The sequence below is a fragment of the Gadus chalcogrammus genome, chromosome 17, assembly GCF_026213295.1.
Source record: "Gadus chalcogrammus isolate NIFS_2021 chromosome 17, NIFS_Gcha_1.0, whole genome shotgun sequence".
NCBI lineage: Eukaryota > Metazoa > Chordata > Actinopteri > Gadiformes > Gadidae > Gadus > Gadus chalcogrammus.
Genome location: NC_079428.1, coordinates 13755757 through 13770325, shown reverse-complemented (window position 1 = coordinate 13770325; position 14569 = coordinate 13755757). Strand labels below are relative to the sequence as shown.

The window sequence follows — 14569 nt, the reverse complement described above, 5'->3', positions numbered from 1 at the left end:
CGTCGAGGGTGATTACCTGTCCGGCAATCCACCCGACCAACCATCTCCGGATCGCCACAGACATTCTCCTCTGCTCTGTGTAGCAATAAACTGGTTAATTGCTACCAACCTCTTCCTGTCGTCATTTGTGCCGTGCGTTTGGGTTCACCCCGTCTTGCCCCGTAACAAATATCAGGCTTGGTTGAATGAGAGGGAGAGCATATGTTGAGAGTACGTAGAGACCGGGTAGCTTCGGTTGCTAGGCAACATACATTTGAAAAACAATGTTGGATTGAGCCATTAGGTTACTAGGCTCAGTAGCGTGCGGTGCCCCTTCCTTTCGGTGGGGCAGAAACTACTGCCGTATGACCACACCCACAATTTATATATATTTTTAACATGTATATTTTGAGCTACATTAAAACATGTTAACTAAACTAATTGTGAGTAAGAATTAAAAATAAACTAATAGCCAAATTGTGGGGGGACGTGCAACGTCTGGCCTGCAGGGGGAGTATGGGCGGGTTGGGAGAGCACCGGATTGGCTGGGGGGATTGGACCTGAGTGCGAGCAGGTGTCGGCACTCAGGCCAATCAGGGAGTGTTTGTACTTATGTGCCTGCTTTTGTCTTGTAGTAAGGTGGGGAATCCAGGAAGGATTGGCAGCAGAGAGAAGGAGCCGATCGCCAACGGAGATCACGTTGAGCAGACTATAATTTACATTTTGTCAAATTGTCTTTGGTTGCACGTTTTTGAAAGACAATAAAAGGACTTCCTGGTGGAAGAAGCCAAGCCTGCGTCCAAGCGCTCGTTGAACTCCTTACAGTGGAGCCCAATGTGGGGCGAGCGCACAGAAATGGACCAGTCCCCATTGGGAAACGTGCTCGGGCACCTAGCCCAGATAGTGGAGAGACAAGGGCAGCTCCACCAGGCGCAGAACGAGGCGCTCACGGACCTGGCCCAATCCTTGGCCGCCGATCGGGCCATGCTCCGGGAGCTCCTCGCATCCGGCGGACACGGCGAAGGACCCCGAGGGGGCGGGACCCGCTACACACATACACGTCCCGAAGATGGGGGAGGCAGACGACGCGGAAGCCTTCATCGAGACCTTCCAGGGGGTGGCCGAGGTCTCAGGGTGGCCCCGCCCGGAGTGGCCACCCTGCGTCTCCTGCCGCTCCTAACAGGAGAGGCGCAGCTCGCGGCCCACAGTCTGCCTGCTGGGGCCCAGCGAGACTACGACGCCATCACCAGGGCCATCCGAGACCGGCTGGGCCTCTACCCGGAGGAACATCGCCGGCGTTTTCGGGCACTGGCCTTCCGTGAGGGCGACCGACCCTTCGCCTTCGCCCAGCAGCTGATGGACCAGGGAAGGAGGTGGCTGGTCCCAGACCGGAACACGGCAGAGGACGTGGTGGAGCAAGTGGCCCTGGAGAGGTTCGTGGAGGGGCTGCCGGCTAGGACCTCCGCCTGGGTCCGATACCACCAACCCGAGAGTCTCTCCGCCGCGGTCGTCCTGGCGGAGAGCCACCTGCAGCCACCACCAGCGGGCCAGCGACCACCGACACCGAGCCCACGTACCGGTGTGGCTGCCCCACGGCGGGATAGACCAACCCCGGCGCCGAGGGCGAGATGGGGGGGGCGTTCCAGAGCGGGCACATGAGTCGCCTCCCACCCCCACTCCACAGACGGGCGCTCAGGCGGCAGGGGAGGGGTGTTGGCGGTGCGGGCGGCCTGGCCACTTCCGGCGGGAGTGCCCTATGATGGAGGTGGGTCAGGTCGTCCACGTCACCGGTGCCCCGTCTCCTCCCCACGGTCCCGGCGAGGCGTACCGTATCCCGGTGAGGATACAGCGGGGTACGCACCAGGCGCTGTTGGACTCGGGCTGCATGCAGACCATGATCCACCAGCGCCTGGTGCGGTCCGAGGCATTGGTGGGGGCGTCGAGCGTTTCGGTGCGCTGTATACACGGGGATGTGCACGAGTATCCTTTGGTCCCTATCGAAATTCGTTGTGGGGGGAAAAAGCATAGTGTTAAGGCGGCGGTTAGTTCGAGCCTCACGCACCTCTTGGGTTGGATTGGGCTGGGTTTCCACAAGCGGTTAGGGGGACTATGGGGGTGCGGGCACGACCGGTAGGGACATGCGAGTCATGTGCTGTGTTCTGCGCCGAGGCGGGGGCGGACGACGTTGCTCAGGGATTGGGGGAGGCGGGGGATCCTGAACCTGAGGTCCCAGCGCCGAGGTTCCCACCGGTGGAGGATTTCCCCCTCGAGCGGGCTCGTGACGCCACACTGAGCTCAGCCTACGACCAGGTGATGGTTATTGATGGGAGTAAGGTCCGGCCAGACGCAGCACTGACTTACCCACACTTTATAGTGGTTAGGGATAGGCTTTATCGGGTGGGTCGTGACACCCAGAGTGAGGAGGTTGTTACCCAGTTGCTGGTACCCAGGAGCCGCCGGGAAATGGTTTTCCAGGTGGCGCATTTTAACCCAATGGCGGGCCATTTGGGGTACGATAAAACACTTAACCGGATAATGGCCCGGTTCTATTGGCCGGGGATTCGGGCGGAGGTGCGCAGGTGGTGCGCATCCTGCCCCGAGTGCCAGTTGGTGAATCCGCCGGCCGTCCCCAGGGCTCCCTTACGGCCCCTTCCCCTGGTGGAAGCCCCCTTCGACCGCGTTGGCACGGACATTATCGGGCCATTAGAACGTTCCTCACAAGGGTATCGATTTGTGTTGGTCCTGATCGACTACACAACCCGATACCCGGAAGCAATTCCATTGCGCAACATCTCTGCGAAGAGTGTTGCGCAGGCGTTGTTTCATATCGCGGGTGGGAGTCCCGAAAGAGATTCTCACTGACCAGGGCACCAATTTCATGTCACACACGAATAGGGAACTTTACGGTTTGTTAAAGGTCAAGGCCATCCGCACAAGCGTCTATCACCCAGCCACGGACGGCTTGTGTGAGAGGTTTAACCGGACGTTAAAGTCTATGATCCGTAAATTTGTACACGAGGATGCTCGGAATTGGCATCAATGGCTAGACCCCTTTTTGCAGTGCGGGAAGTGCCCCAGGCTTCCACGGGGTTTTCCCCATTTGAGTTGCTTTATGGGCGCAAGCCCAGGGGCGTCCTGGACCTCATTAAAGAAAACTGGGAGGAGGGGTCCAGCGACAGCAAGAACGAAATCCAGTACGTCATGGACTTGCGTGCAAAGCTTCACTCACTAGGGGTACTGTCACGTGAGCACTTGCACCGAGCCCAGGAGAGTCAGAGACGCCTGTACGACAGAGGGACTAGATTACGCAATCTCACTCCGGGGGATAAGGTCCTTGTACTATTGCCCACCTCTAGCACCAAATTACTCGTGAAGTGGCAAGGGCCCTTTGTGGTCACACGGCGGGTTGGGGACGTGGATTACGAGGTGGCGCGCACGGACAGGGGCGAAAGCAAGCAGGTCTACCACATCAACCTCCTAAAGAGGTGGAACGATGCGGTCCCTGTCGCGTTTGCGTCAACGTTACCGGAGAAGGAGGAGTTTGGGCCGGATGTCCCTAGCCTAGGCCCCACCCCCCCGGTCGGTCAGGGCGAGGGTCTCTTAGAGAGTCAGGCACGGGACGTTGCCGGTCTGCAACTCCGGTTCGCTGACGTGTTTTCGCCCCTGCCCGGTCGCACCCCTCTAATTACTCACAACCAGCGCTTGGACGCAGGCTTGGCTTCTTCCACCAGGAAGTCCTTTTATTGTCTTTCAAAAACGTGCAACCAAAGACAATTTGACAAAATGTAAATTATAGTCTGCTCAACGTGATCTCCGTTGGCTATCGGCTCCTTCTCTCTGCTGCCAATCCTTCCTGGATTCCCCACCTTACTACAAGACAAAAGCAGGCACATAAGTACAAACACTCCCTGATTGGCCTGAGTGCCGACACCTGCTCGCACTCAGGTCCAATCCCCCCAGCCAATCCGGTGCTCTCCCAACCCGCCCATACTCCCCCTGCAGGCCAGACGTCGCACGTCCCCCCACACTAATGTTACTGCACGCTTTTGAAGTGCCATCCGCAACATTCGTCATATGATGTCCCTTATAGGGAAGATATTTATTCCATATTTTATTTTTACAACAGACTTAGCGAGTGCATTGCAAATACATGAAAAGTAGAAATACAAGTCATCAATCAAGCGATTTGGAACTTGGCCCGACGATGAGTGCAAATCTCTCAATAACGACACTTTTGAAATCAGATTTTTCTCAATAACAGCTCTTTAAATCAGGTATGAAATCAGGTATACAATTTGAATACCTGCTGAAATAAATAAATAAATAGTCTTCAATGCCAAAAGATACATGCAGAGTAATTCGATTTTCCTAGAATATTACCATGGGGCAGACTACTTTACGACCATATGTGCGTCTTATAGCGCGTATTGCAATTCTTATTGCAGCCTGCAGGGTTATGCGAGAAACATACGGAGGGACGCGGTCGTTGAGCTCCGCCCGCCGCCCCACATTGCATGACACCTTAAACTGAACTAGAATCGCCACCATCAATTTGATATCAACAGAACAAAAATAGTCGGAAAGCCTACAGAAACAATAGATAGTTAATGTGACAATCACATTATTAAAAATAAACTTGGAGCAGTGATTTACTGAGGAACTTATTTTTTTGGGAGCATGCTTTTGCAGGGGTTCGCCGCCCCACCTGCCCATATGGACGGCACGCACCTGCTATGCAGCTATATATAAGGCTTTCCAATCTTAACTTAAGTCTTAAACTATGATGTTTCTGTAATACACCGCCCTGCTCTTTTCTAATTATTATAATTTCTTCATAGATTGATCAGTATTACCTCAAGAATGTAGTATCTCTGCCGTGCCGCTTGCTTCGTTCGTTTGGAGGACTCTCGCGCCTTCCTTGTATTCAAAATCAGTGCCGGCGGGAGTCTCGGGGGGGGGGGGGGGGCAGGCGGGATGGGGCAATATTTCCTGGCTGCATTCACTTGCAGTAAATGTCTTGTAAAAGCAAAAAAAAAGCAAAAAAAATTCCGCTGCCAACTGGGGTGGCAGCTGGGGTGGCAAGGCTTTTTTTAGGGTGGCAGTTGCCACCCCATGCCACCCCAGTAGATCCGCCCCTGGAAGGAGAGCTACAGGCAGGGTTGGACTGGGAGAAAATTTCAGATATGGGATTTTCTCTCCAGACCAGCCCACTACATTATTAGCACTAGGGGTGGGACGAGACGAACGGGAAGAACCCTGTATATCCGAATAATAGTACAGTTTTTGAAGTTTGTGTTTCTTGTGCCGCTGACAAGAAAGGTGTGAAACCCGAACAGGAAGTTAACAGACATCCTGTGGTTGCTGCATCTCCACCCGCCATATCTACTACAAAACCCTTGTTAAATATCACACATGATCCAACGCTAAATCCTCTCTTGCAGTTATTAGTCTGTGACTGTGAAAATCGTTTGGTGTAAGCCCAGCATTAGTTAAAACCAGACTCGGACAATAATAACAAAATCTCCTGAAAAATAATCTAAATAGAAACATATTACAGACAGTAACAGCATTAGAGCTGAAACCAATTTGTTTTAACGGTGACTCAGTCATTATGAAACCATAAATATAGAATTGAATTTTTTATCTCATATACTTCTCATATTCTCATACACGTGTATGTGCACAACATGTATGTATACATGTGCACATACATGTATATGAGAATGCATACCTATTCAGACCTGTAATTCGGCCTACCTGCATAACAGTTAATTTAACTTAAAAGATATGCAAATGTTTGAAATTAAAATCAATGTGAAAATCTTCAACCAGGAAATAATCATAATCAAACCTTTTGTTTCAATCTGAGGCAAAACAAGTTGCATAATAAACTCACAAAGTCAAGAGAAGCTCTCTCTCTCTCTCTCTCATCATAGAATAACTTCTAGCAGGTGAGGAAAACCTGTTTGACAGGAGATGATGGTAGCAGAGAATATAAAGAGACATTTATGAATAACCAATCATCATTTTATCAAACATATAGTATGTTTCTTCACATAAACCTTTAAACATACACATATTGCATTCCTCTCGAAACAGTCATCACCTCAGTAAACAATAAATGAATTGAAAGATTACAATAAATTCAATGGCAAATATTGCAAATTAAACTAATTATTTCCAATAGGTTTACTTGTATTTTGTGCTAAAATTCAAAGTGTCACATCTGTATTTACAATACAGCTTGATTCTGCAACTCTATTTACAGCTCATTAGTCCATGTCAATGTTTACTGTTGCTATGGCAACAAGAGACTGCTAACGTTAGCAGCTGTTAGCTAGCTTAGCCAAATCATCTGAACAATAATAACCCATAATATCACAATTCAGCCTATTTAAACAAAATCAACCACAACTACCAACAGTCACAGCCCTTCAACTCTGGGCTAATATGTTGTCACAAGTATGCAGTTAATTAGGTCACATCACATTCAATGTAAAAACGTTTTCTACTTTGTTTTGGACATGTCTCAAAATGTAGCCTAGCTAGCCCCAGGCTAACATTACTTAGCATATATGCCTGCCCTCCACTCTCGTCTCCTGCCGCAGCAGCACCTGCTGGGGTGTGGACCCCAGCACCAAATAGGTCTGTCAATTTTGAACATTTAACTTCCATCTCCAGAGGCTTAAGTCGCTGTTTTTCAGCACCACCCGGGCGTTTTCAGCTCCGTACCGGTGTTGTGTCACAACACCGGCTCCCGCGACTCCGGCCCATGCCATGACGTCCCGCCCACCCTGGTTTGTGTTGTGATTGACAGCACTGTCAGGGCTCTCTGAGCCAGTCAGCCCATGATTGATTGACAATGACAAACATAGACCAATAATATGCGTCGATGCTGGCAACACACTGCTAGCTCTCTGTAGCCCATTGGCCGGCCCAATTGGTGGGAATTTAGAGAAAGAGGAAAAAAGAAAACATAGCGGACCGGACCGGCCCACATTGGGTCAACGGCCCACCGGGACGATGCCCGGTATGCCAGATGGCCAGTAAAGTATTTCACCTATGAAATGCATTTTTTCCGGGCTCTGTTCCGTGCGAAATCCTCCACGATATCATCAAAGTCCAGGGCATTGGTAAGGTCGCTCTAAATTATCATGAGAGAAAGTGCCTTGAGGCGTTTTTGTGACATTTTCGTCCTCGGTTCATTTTTTATCCTGGACAGAAGAGAGAATGACCGCTCCCCTTCGCAATTACTGACGGGCAGAGTCAGAAAAAGCCGTAGCGCTACAGGGATGGGCACGAGTAGTAAATTCCAAACTCGAGTGATCGAAGGAATTCCTCGAGGATCAATCGAGTACTCGTTAAATCAAATCTATTTTTAGAATACAACGCATCTGCAGCAGGAATAGGCCTGATGATGAACGGCAATATTACCAACCAAACATGTAATGCTTATTCTCCATCAAAACAGTCAGAGTTATCAGAGTAGGCTATTCATTATTTATTTTTGCAAACGTTCAAAACACATTTTCCTTACAAAAATAAATATGCGTCTCACAATTTAAATCACGTCGAACCAAGGCCTGTAACAGTTTAAAAAAAACGAAACAAGTAGCCTAACCATTGCAAATAATTTAAAGCTGCAAATAAAACGGCAGCAAATGGACTATGGAAATACTCAGCGTTGTGATCTTCTCTACACGCCCGGGATTACAGCTGCGTCTTGCGGCGGTGAAAATAGCCGACACACTTTCACTTTCACCGTTGCTGCGGGTCTGCTTTCCCGAACTCACCGTTGTGTTTCAGGAGCATATGTTGCCGCATAGTACTTTCTGGTAGCTCGATTTCGCTTGGCATATTTTACATTTCACCTTATGATCTCCTATTTCTTTAAAGTATTTCAATTCTTCGCTGCGGTTTGCTTTAACCGCCATCTCTTCAACTTTTTGAATTCTGGCGTGCCTGCACACGGCACGGAACGCGCCATGGAAATGGATGCATTTAATTTTCTTTGTGATTTTTGTGAATTTTCTTTCTTTTTCCAAGGGCCCCCCTGAGCCCTTGGGCCCCTGGGCATGTGCCCGCGTGTGCCCGTGCAGTAATCCACCCATGCGTAGCACGCGTACTTTGAGAAACGGCACGGAACTAACCAGCGAGTGCCCATTCTCCTCATATTAGACATTCTCTGGTAACGCCCGACTTTTATTTTCCGATTTCCGGTGTGCTGGTGGACGTTTCTGTGCGTGGAAGTCTGCAGCGGAAGTTCGTGTGGGTGGATGTCTGAAGCCAGTCTCTCTTGTTAAGGCCTGCATGTCAACGTACTGCCGAGCCAGGCTGTGAGAACAACATTAGTCAAATTGAAATTGTGTGTGTGTGTGGGCGAGGGCGGCAGAATATCAATGACATACTGTATTGTCAAGTATTCTTATATTACATTTATGTAATATATTATTCTCATATAGGCCTATTCAAGTTCTTGATCTCGATAGAAAATGTTTCTAAATTTTTGAAAAATTATCTGACAATGCCTACAATTTAATGATAAACGTAGTTGTAAATATTAATAGAGTCCCAGTTCACTCTAAATTCTTATGTAAAATGTTTTTGTCAAAATGATCAGTAGGCTATACAGGAAATCATTTGTTTATTGATTTAAAATATGCAAGTCATTTATATGACTGTGAAATCAATACATCCTTCATTTATTATTTTCCAGTGAACAAATCACGACAATAAAAACATTTATGAAGCCAGTTTTATGCAAAATTAAATAAACTGTAAAACCCACAACCCTCATGACGTTAGGTCTAAAATGAATCCAAATACCTTTATTTTCTATACACAACTATATATATTGTGCTTTGTTACCGTTACTGACTGGAGATCAGTAAGATTTATATTTATTTATATTTTACAATTTAATAGTAAATAAAGATGTTTTAACATCAATTCACCTCAACACATCGGCCTGGCCTAAAGGAAAGAGCAGATTGACTGCTTCAAATATTGTGTTGGTCATACTAAAGAATGATTTATGTTTTTTTTAGTGAATAATACAGAACAGTACAATAGGACATAAGGAACTTCATAAATTAAAAAATGGCCAATTAAATCTTAATCGCAATATTGTTCAAAATAATGGCAATTCGATTATTTCCCCCAACTTCTCTAGCAATACCTCTGTGGCCTGGCTATTGCCAGACTCGTAGATTGCACGTTGGTCTGGGGAAGCTGCTGCAATTTTCTTCAGCTGAAGATGCGTGATCATCGGCCCTAGTTCAACTGACTCTGTACGCAATTGGCTGCTTGCCGCCACTTCCATGTCGTCATTGTGTTAAACCAGCCAATAGCGCGGCGCGGGGGAGAAGCAAGCTAGGGGATTGGCTGCCGTTAAAACGTATCGGAAGCAGAAAGAAATGTATTGCCCTTCTCAGACCCTTGTGCAGTGCGAATGCCGGCAGAATGGGCGGGGCTACCCAGTCTAGTGATCCCCCCCACGGTTAAATGTAAATGTAAATGGACTGCATATAGCAATTTTCTTAGCGCTAGCGGTTAGTGGGGGGACAAACGCCTACGAAGTTCTAAACCCAGCACACAAGCGGCCACCACCGTGACCGCCCCCACCAGCACCACCACCACCACCACCTTCCACACATTCCTATTTTCCTTTGATTTGGTGTAATACGTTCCACCGTTGTCCTCCATAACCTTCTCCACCTTACTCAGTAGCTCATCAACTTGATTCACATCTTTTATACGGTTGTTGAATACGTGGTACCTGTCTCTACACCTGTGAATCAAAGCCCCGAGCCTAGGAGGTGCGAAGGCCAGGTACTGCTCCATCGGCTCCTCCAGGTCATCTCCCCTGGTGAACAGCACCACCGTTTGATTGCGGAGTGCCGCTTCACCAAATACATCAGCCATCATATTGACGGCCAGGTTCTCCCCCTCTGGGAAGCGTCCCACCTGGACCACCAGGAGGAAGGCATGTGGGCCGGGGGCCGTCAGGGCCAAGCATTTGCTGACCTCCGTGGTGATCTGCTCCTTGGTCAGGTGTGTGCCTCCAAAACCTGGCGTGTCCACCACCACCACCACCTTCTTCCTTTTCCCCGCCTTCTCCTTCACAGAGTAGACATGGTTCTTGGTCCCCAGCTGGCATTCCTTGGTAACAGAGCTTCCGCTTAACTTAGACGCGAAGTGACTCCGGCCCAGGATGGTGTTCCCTGAGGCGCTCTTCCCAGATCCCACCTTTCCAATCAGGATCAGTCTCAGCTCTTCTTCTGGGACCTTCTGTCCCATGTCTGGACACGGTCCCTTTGCTCCTGTGGGTGGAACATTGCACATGCTGCCCATTAAATTGTCTTGTCCACAAATTACTTTTTAAATCTTTGGGTGATAATCTAACACAATGCTTAGTAATGATATCATATGAATGGTATATTCCCAGCTTGAGAAATGTTCAGTTTATAATTCAATAGGTCTAGTATTGGAATATCACATCCGGCCACTGGGCAACTTTTATTAAAGACCTTGAGACCTTGTTTTGGCCATGTGATTAGACAAATCCATTGATTTATAGATGTATTATAAGAGGCGGATCTCTATGATGACCTCAGCATGGAAGAATGAAAGAAACCGCCTGGACGTTGACAACGTCAAAGCAGAACTGCAGATTTGTGTAAATATTGCAAAAGAGTGCACGCAGATTTACAGGCAATTCCTTGCCAACAAATAACTGCTAGAAGCTGCCATTAATGGGCACATATATCTAAAATAGACCGCTTTATAGTTAATAAATGTAGCAATCAAAGCTTTGGATGCATGGACATGTTCTTATTGTCCTAATGTTTCGATTACTTTAGGCTGAACTTTATGTAATTGAAAAGCCTAATTTATGCTTTTTCATACATCCCAACAACAAGGTCTATGTACCTGTCTTTTCTGTAGGCCTACTACAATGCTGTGCAAATGGAAATAAATCACATGGACAAATGGTCGTGTAGCAGTTATGGAATTTAAGAAAATAAAATGGAATTTATAAGTGCAATCATTTATGGTATTTATAAGTTCATTCAAAAATACAATAACACATTTTTATAATTAATTGATTAACACAAAGGTACCGAAAAACACAGAAAAAACCTGTGCAATATGTGTAATGTACATTTTGGATTCATGAGTCTATTCTGGTACCGAATCCTGAAAAATGTCTGTCTTGTTGGTGGAAAGCATAGACGTAGGCTGTGTATATAAATATATATAATATACACAGCCTATTTCTAGGCGATATCTAGTCAGTATATATATATATATATATATATATATATATATACTGACTAGATATCGCCTTCGGCTTCTAAGCATGCATCAACAATACTGACATCTTGCGCAGGCAAACAGTGAGTGGAAGCTTCAAAGAGGGATAATTCTTTCGAGAGCAATCATTTTAATAATTTTAAAATTATTTAAATTATCTTCAATGTGTATTGGCCAATCAGATTTGTCTTGACGCGATTGCGATTCAGCCTACGCATAGCATGCACGCACACTCACAACCAGACACACATTTATTAATAACATTCTGTGGTCACATTTATTTTCTATTGCTTTCAATTGTTTTGTTTTGCTTTATTAAGTTTTTTCTTGAATTATAATAATAATTATTTGATTATTTTATTTTATTTATATATATATATATATATATATATATATATATATATATATATATATATATATATATATATATATATATATATATATATATATATATATATATTTCATTATATTTATTTTGCATTAGAACACTTTGAATAACTACTGAGTCTGATACTGTGCTATAAAAATAAATGGGACTTTGACACAACAACGACGAACAAGTTCTAGGGTGGTCGGCAGAATACAGAGCCTATAAATAGCCTAGTATCTCTAGAATTCTATAACCCCCCCCCCCCCCCACACACACACACACACACACACACACACACACACACACACACACACACACACACACACACACACACACACACACACACACACACACACACACACACACACACACACACACATAATTGTTTTTGACAGACATGTGTTTGTGGTAATGATAAAAATATATATTAGCCCCCTATAGTTATGGCGACACATTAGTGCCATAAAGCACTCATTTGATAAAACATGCATTCGGGCGTATTATATCATATCACACGCGTAGATATTAATTGCGAGCGCGCGCGCACTCAGAGCGCTGCTCCCCGAGCGAGGAAAACAGCTCCTCGAGAGCATTACCTCGTTGCAAGCGAGAGCGGGAAATAACTTCGGTCGCACAAAACAGCCTCAGCCTCTCGCGAATGATGTTCTGCTCTCGCGCGCGAATTTAGTTTTGGCACTATGGGGAGGGAACCAAGGCAAGACGGGCTTACCTATGATTGGCCGTTTCTGAAGCGCGATATTTGATTGACAGCCCTCCTCAGCCCTCCTCTCATTCAATTCTGAATTGTACAGTAAATGGCTGAAACGATAGTTACGTATTGTAACTCTATATATTCTATGAGTATAGGCGCAGCCTATGTGAACAATTAGTCATTATTTTCTAATAATCGTTAATCTTTTGTTTGATTATAAATACGTTTTTACAACATTTTAATTAACCACAAAATGAAGAATGACGCAAATAAAGATTAAACATATTTATTAGATAACCTAACATTTCACATTTCTGTGAAGGCACATCTATCGAAAATACTTTAAGAATTTGTTTTTGTTTCGTAAAATAAACAAGACTATATGATGTTGGATATCAGTTATGATATTTTAGTTATTTTTAAATTATTTCATTTATCCTCAATGTGTATTGGCAAATCAGATTTGTCTTGAAGCGATTGCGATTCAGCCTACGCATAGCATGCACGCACACTCACCAGAACAACTACGAACTAGTTCGAAAGTGGTCTGCAGAATACAGAGCATGTGTCACGTATCTTAAATCCCCCCCCCCCCCACACACACACGCACACATTCTTTTTTTCCCTGACATACATACTCAGACGTGTTATTGTGGTAGGCTATATATTATAGTAGCCTACTTGGAGGAAAGGTGGTTTGAATTCATTTTAAACAGTGCTGTCTTTTCCTATTTTTTAAAGGAAGCAACTTTTCACCTCCCCTTGACCCGCGCATGGATCGAAAGAGCGCTTGTTTTAGTCCATCTTCGGACAATTGTAGTTTCACTAGACGCTACGGGGCAGGAATTCTCGACGTCGGTTAGGAGAAGGGGAATCGAATTAATTGCAAACAGTGCACTGTCTTTTCCTATGTTCTAAAGGAGGCACATTTTCATCTCTCCTTGACGCGATGACGTTTTTCACAAAGGTTAAGGAAAGGAGGATTAAAGCAAAGGATATTTGACATTCCGTAGAGCCCCCTGACGACGTTTTCCACAAAGGTTAAGGAAATAATGCATAAAGGTTAGTCGATTTGACAATCCGTAGATGCCCCTATAGGCCTACATCTATGGGTGGAAAAGAAATAGCCCCCAACCTACGGAACCTTATCTAAATGTTCATGTCAGCAACAATATACGATTCACTTAATGACTGAGCTTCTGAAGATAAATCCACCTTACCTGACTCCATATTGAGCATTTCTTTCTCAATATTATTCTTTCCTACTGTCGTTTATCTGTTGTTCAGGTCAACCTCGCCCTAAAAAATCAAGAGGTTTGCGCAGTTTCAGATCAAGCAAAAATTCCGTCTTCCAACTAATGACTTAGTTCAAGTGAATTCCCCCCAAAGTATTTCATTAACATACCGCAAATGCCCTTCAATGTATTTTAATGGTCGCCAATGATGTTAATGCAATCCTTTGGGGAGAATTCACATGAACTAAATAATTTCTTTTAACATAATGTAGGATACCCACCTCCGTTCAGTAGGACGCCCTCTTCACTTCTCCAGAAAGAAACGTATCCGCGCAGAGTATGCTGCGATCTTTATAGCTCCATGGCTGACCGCGGGGGGTGGGTCCAGGCCGTTTCTCAATTCCTAACACGCGTACTACGGACTCGATGACTTACAAGTAGGCCTACGTACTTGGCAAGTCCGTACTTCAAGCACAGACTTGCGAGCACGCGAGTACGTAGGTCTACCTGCAATGGGAACAGCAGCGGACTCGATGACGTCACCACCTCTGCTCGTCCGTTAACTGTGCTACGGCCTCATTTAGGCATATACTACTGAACAATATAAACAAATGATATAAAACAAAATCCCAGCCTCTTTCATTTTCAAATAGTATGTAAATATTCTGAATGAATAAAAATTGAAAAGATATGCGTGTCCTGTCATGTAGGCTACACACACGACTTTATATATATATATTTATATATTATCTTATATTATTATTATTATTATTATTATTATTATTATTATTATTATATTATATACTATATAAATATATACATAAGTTAAGAGTAACTTAAGCTACAAATATATGACTTGATGAAATCACACCCCAATACCACACTTGGTGCACATTGGGCCATTAACATTAAAAGGGGGGTAATGAATGATCAAAATGTCAAGACTGTCACACATCG

At 45.4% G+C, this 14569-nt stretch overlaps 1 protein-coding gene across 1 annotated transcript; it reads right to left on the bottom strand.

Moving 5' to 3' along the window:
- Window positions 1-9156: 9156 nt before the first annotated feature.
- LOC130370249 (GTPase IMAP family member 9-like) lies at window positions 9157-13985 on the bottom strand. The gene is made up of 3 exons (XM_056575952.1): window positions 13894-13985; window positions 13598-13676; window positions 9157-10301 (listed from the first exon to the last, which is right to left on the bottom strand). Exons 2-3 carry the CDS (start codon window positions 13614-13616, stop codon window positions 9532-9534), a joined length of 789 nt encoding a protein of 262 aa, XP_056431927.1. The 5' UTR covers window positions 13617-13676; window positions 13894-13985; the 3' UTR covers window positions 9157-9531.
- Window positions 13986-14569: the final 584 nt, after the last annotated feature.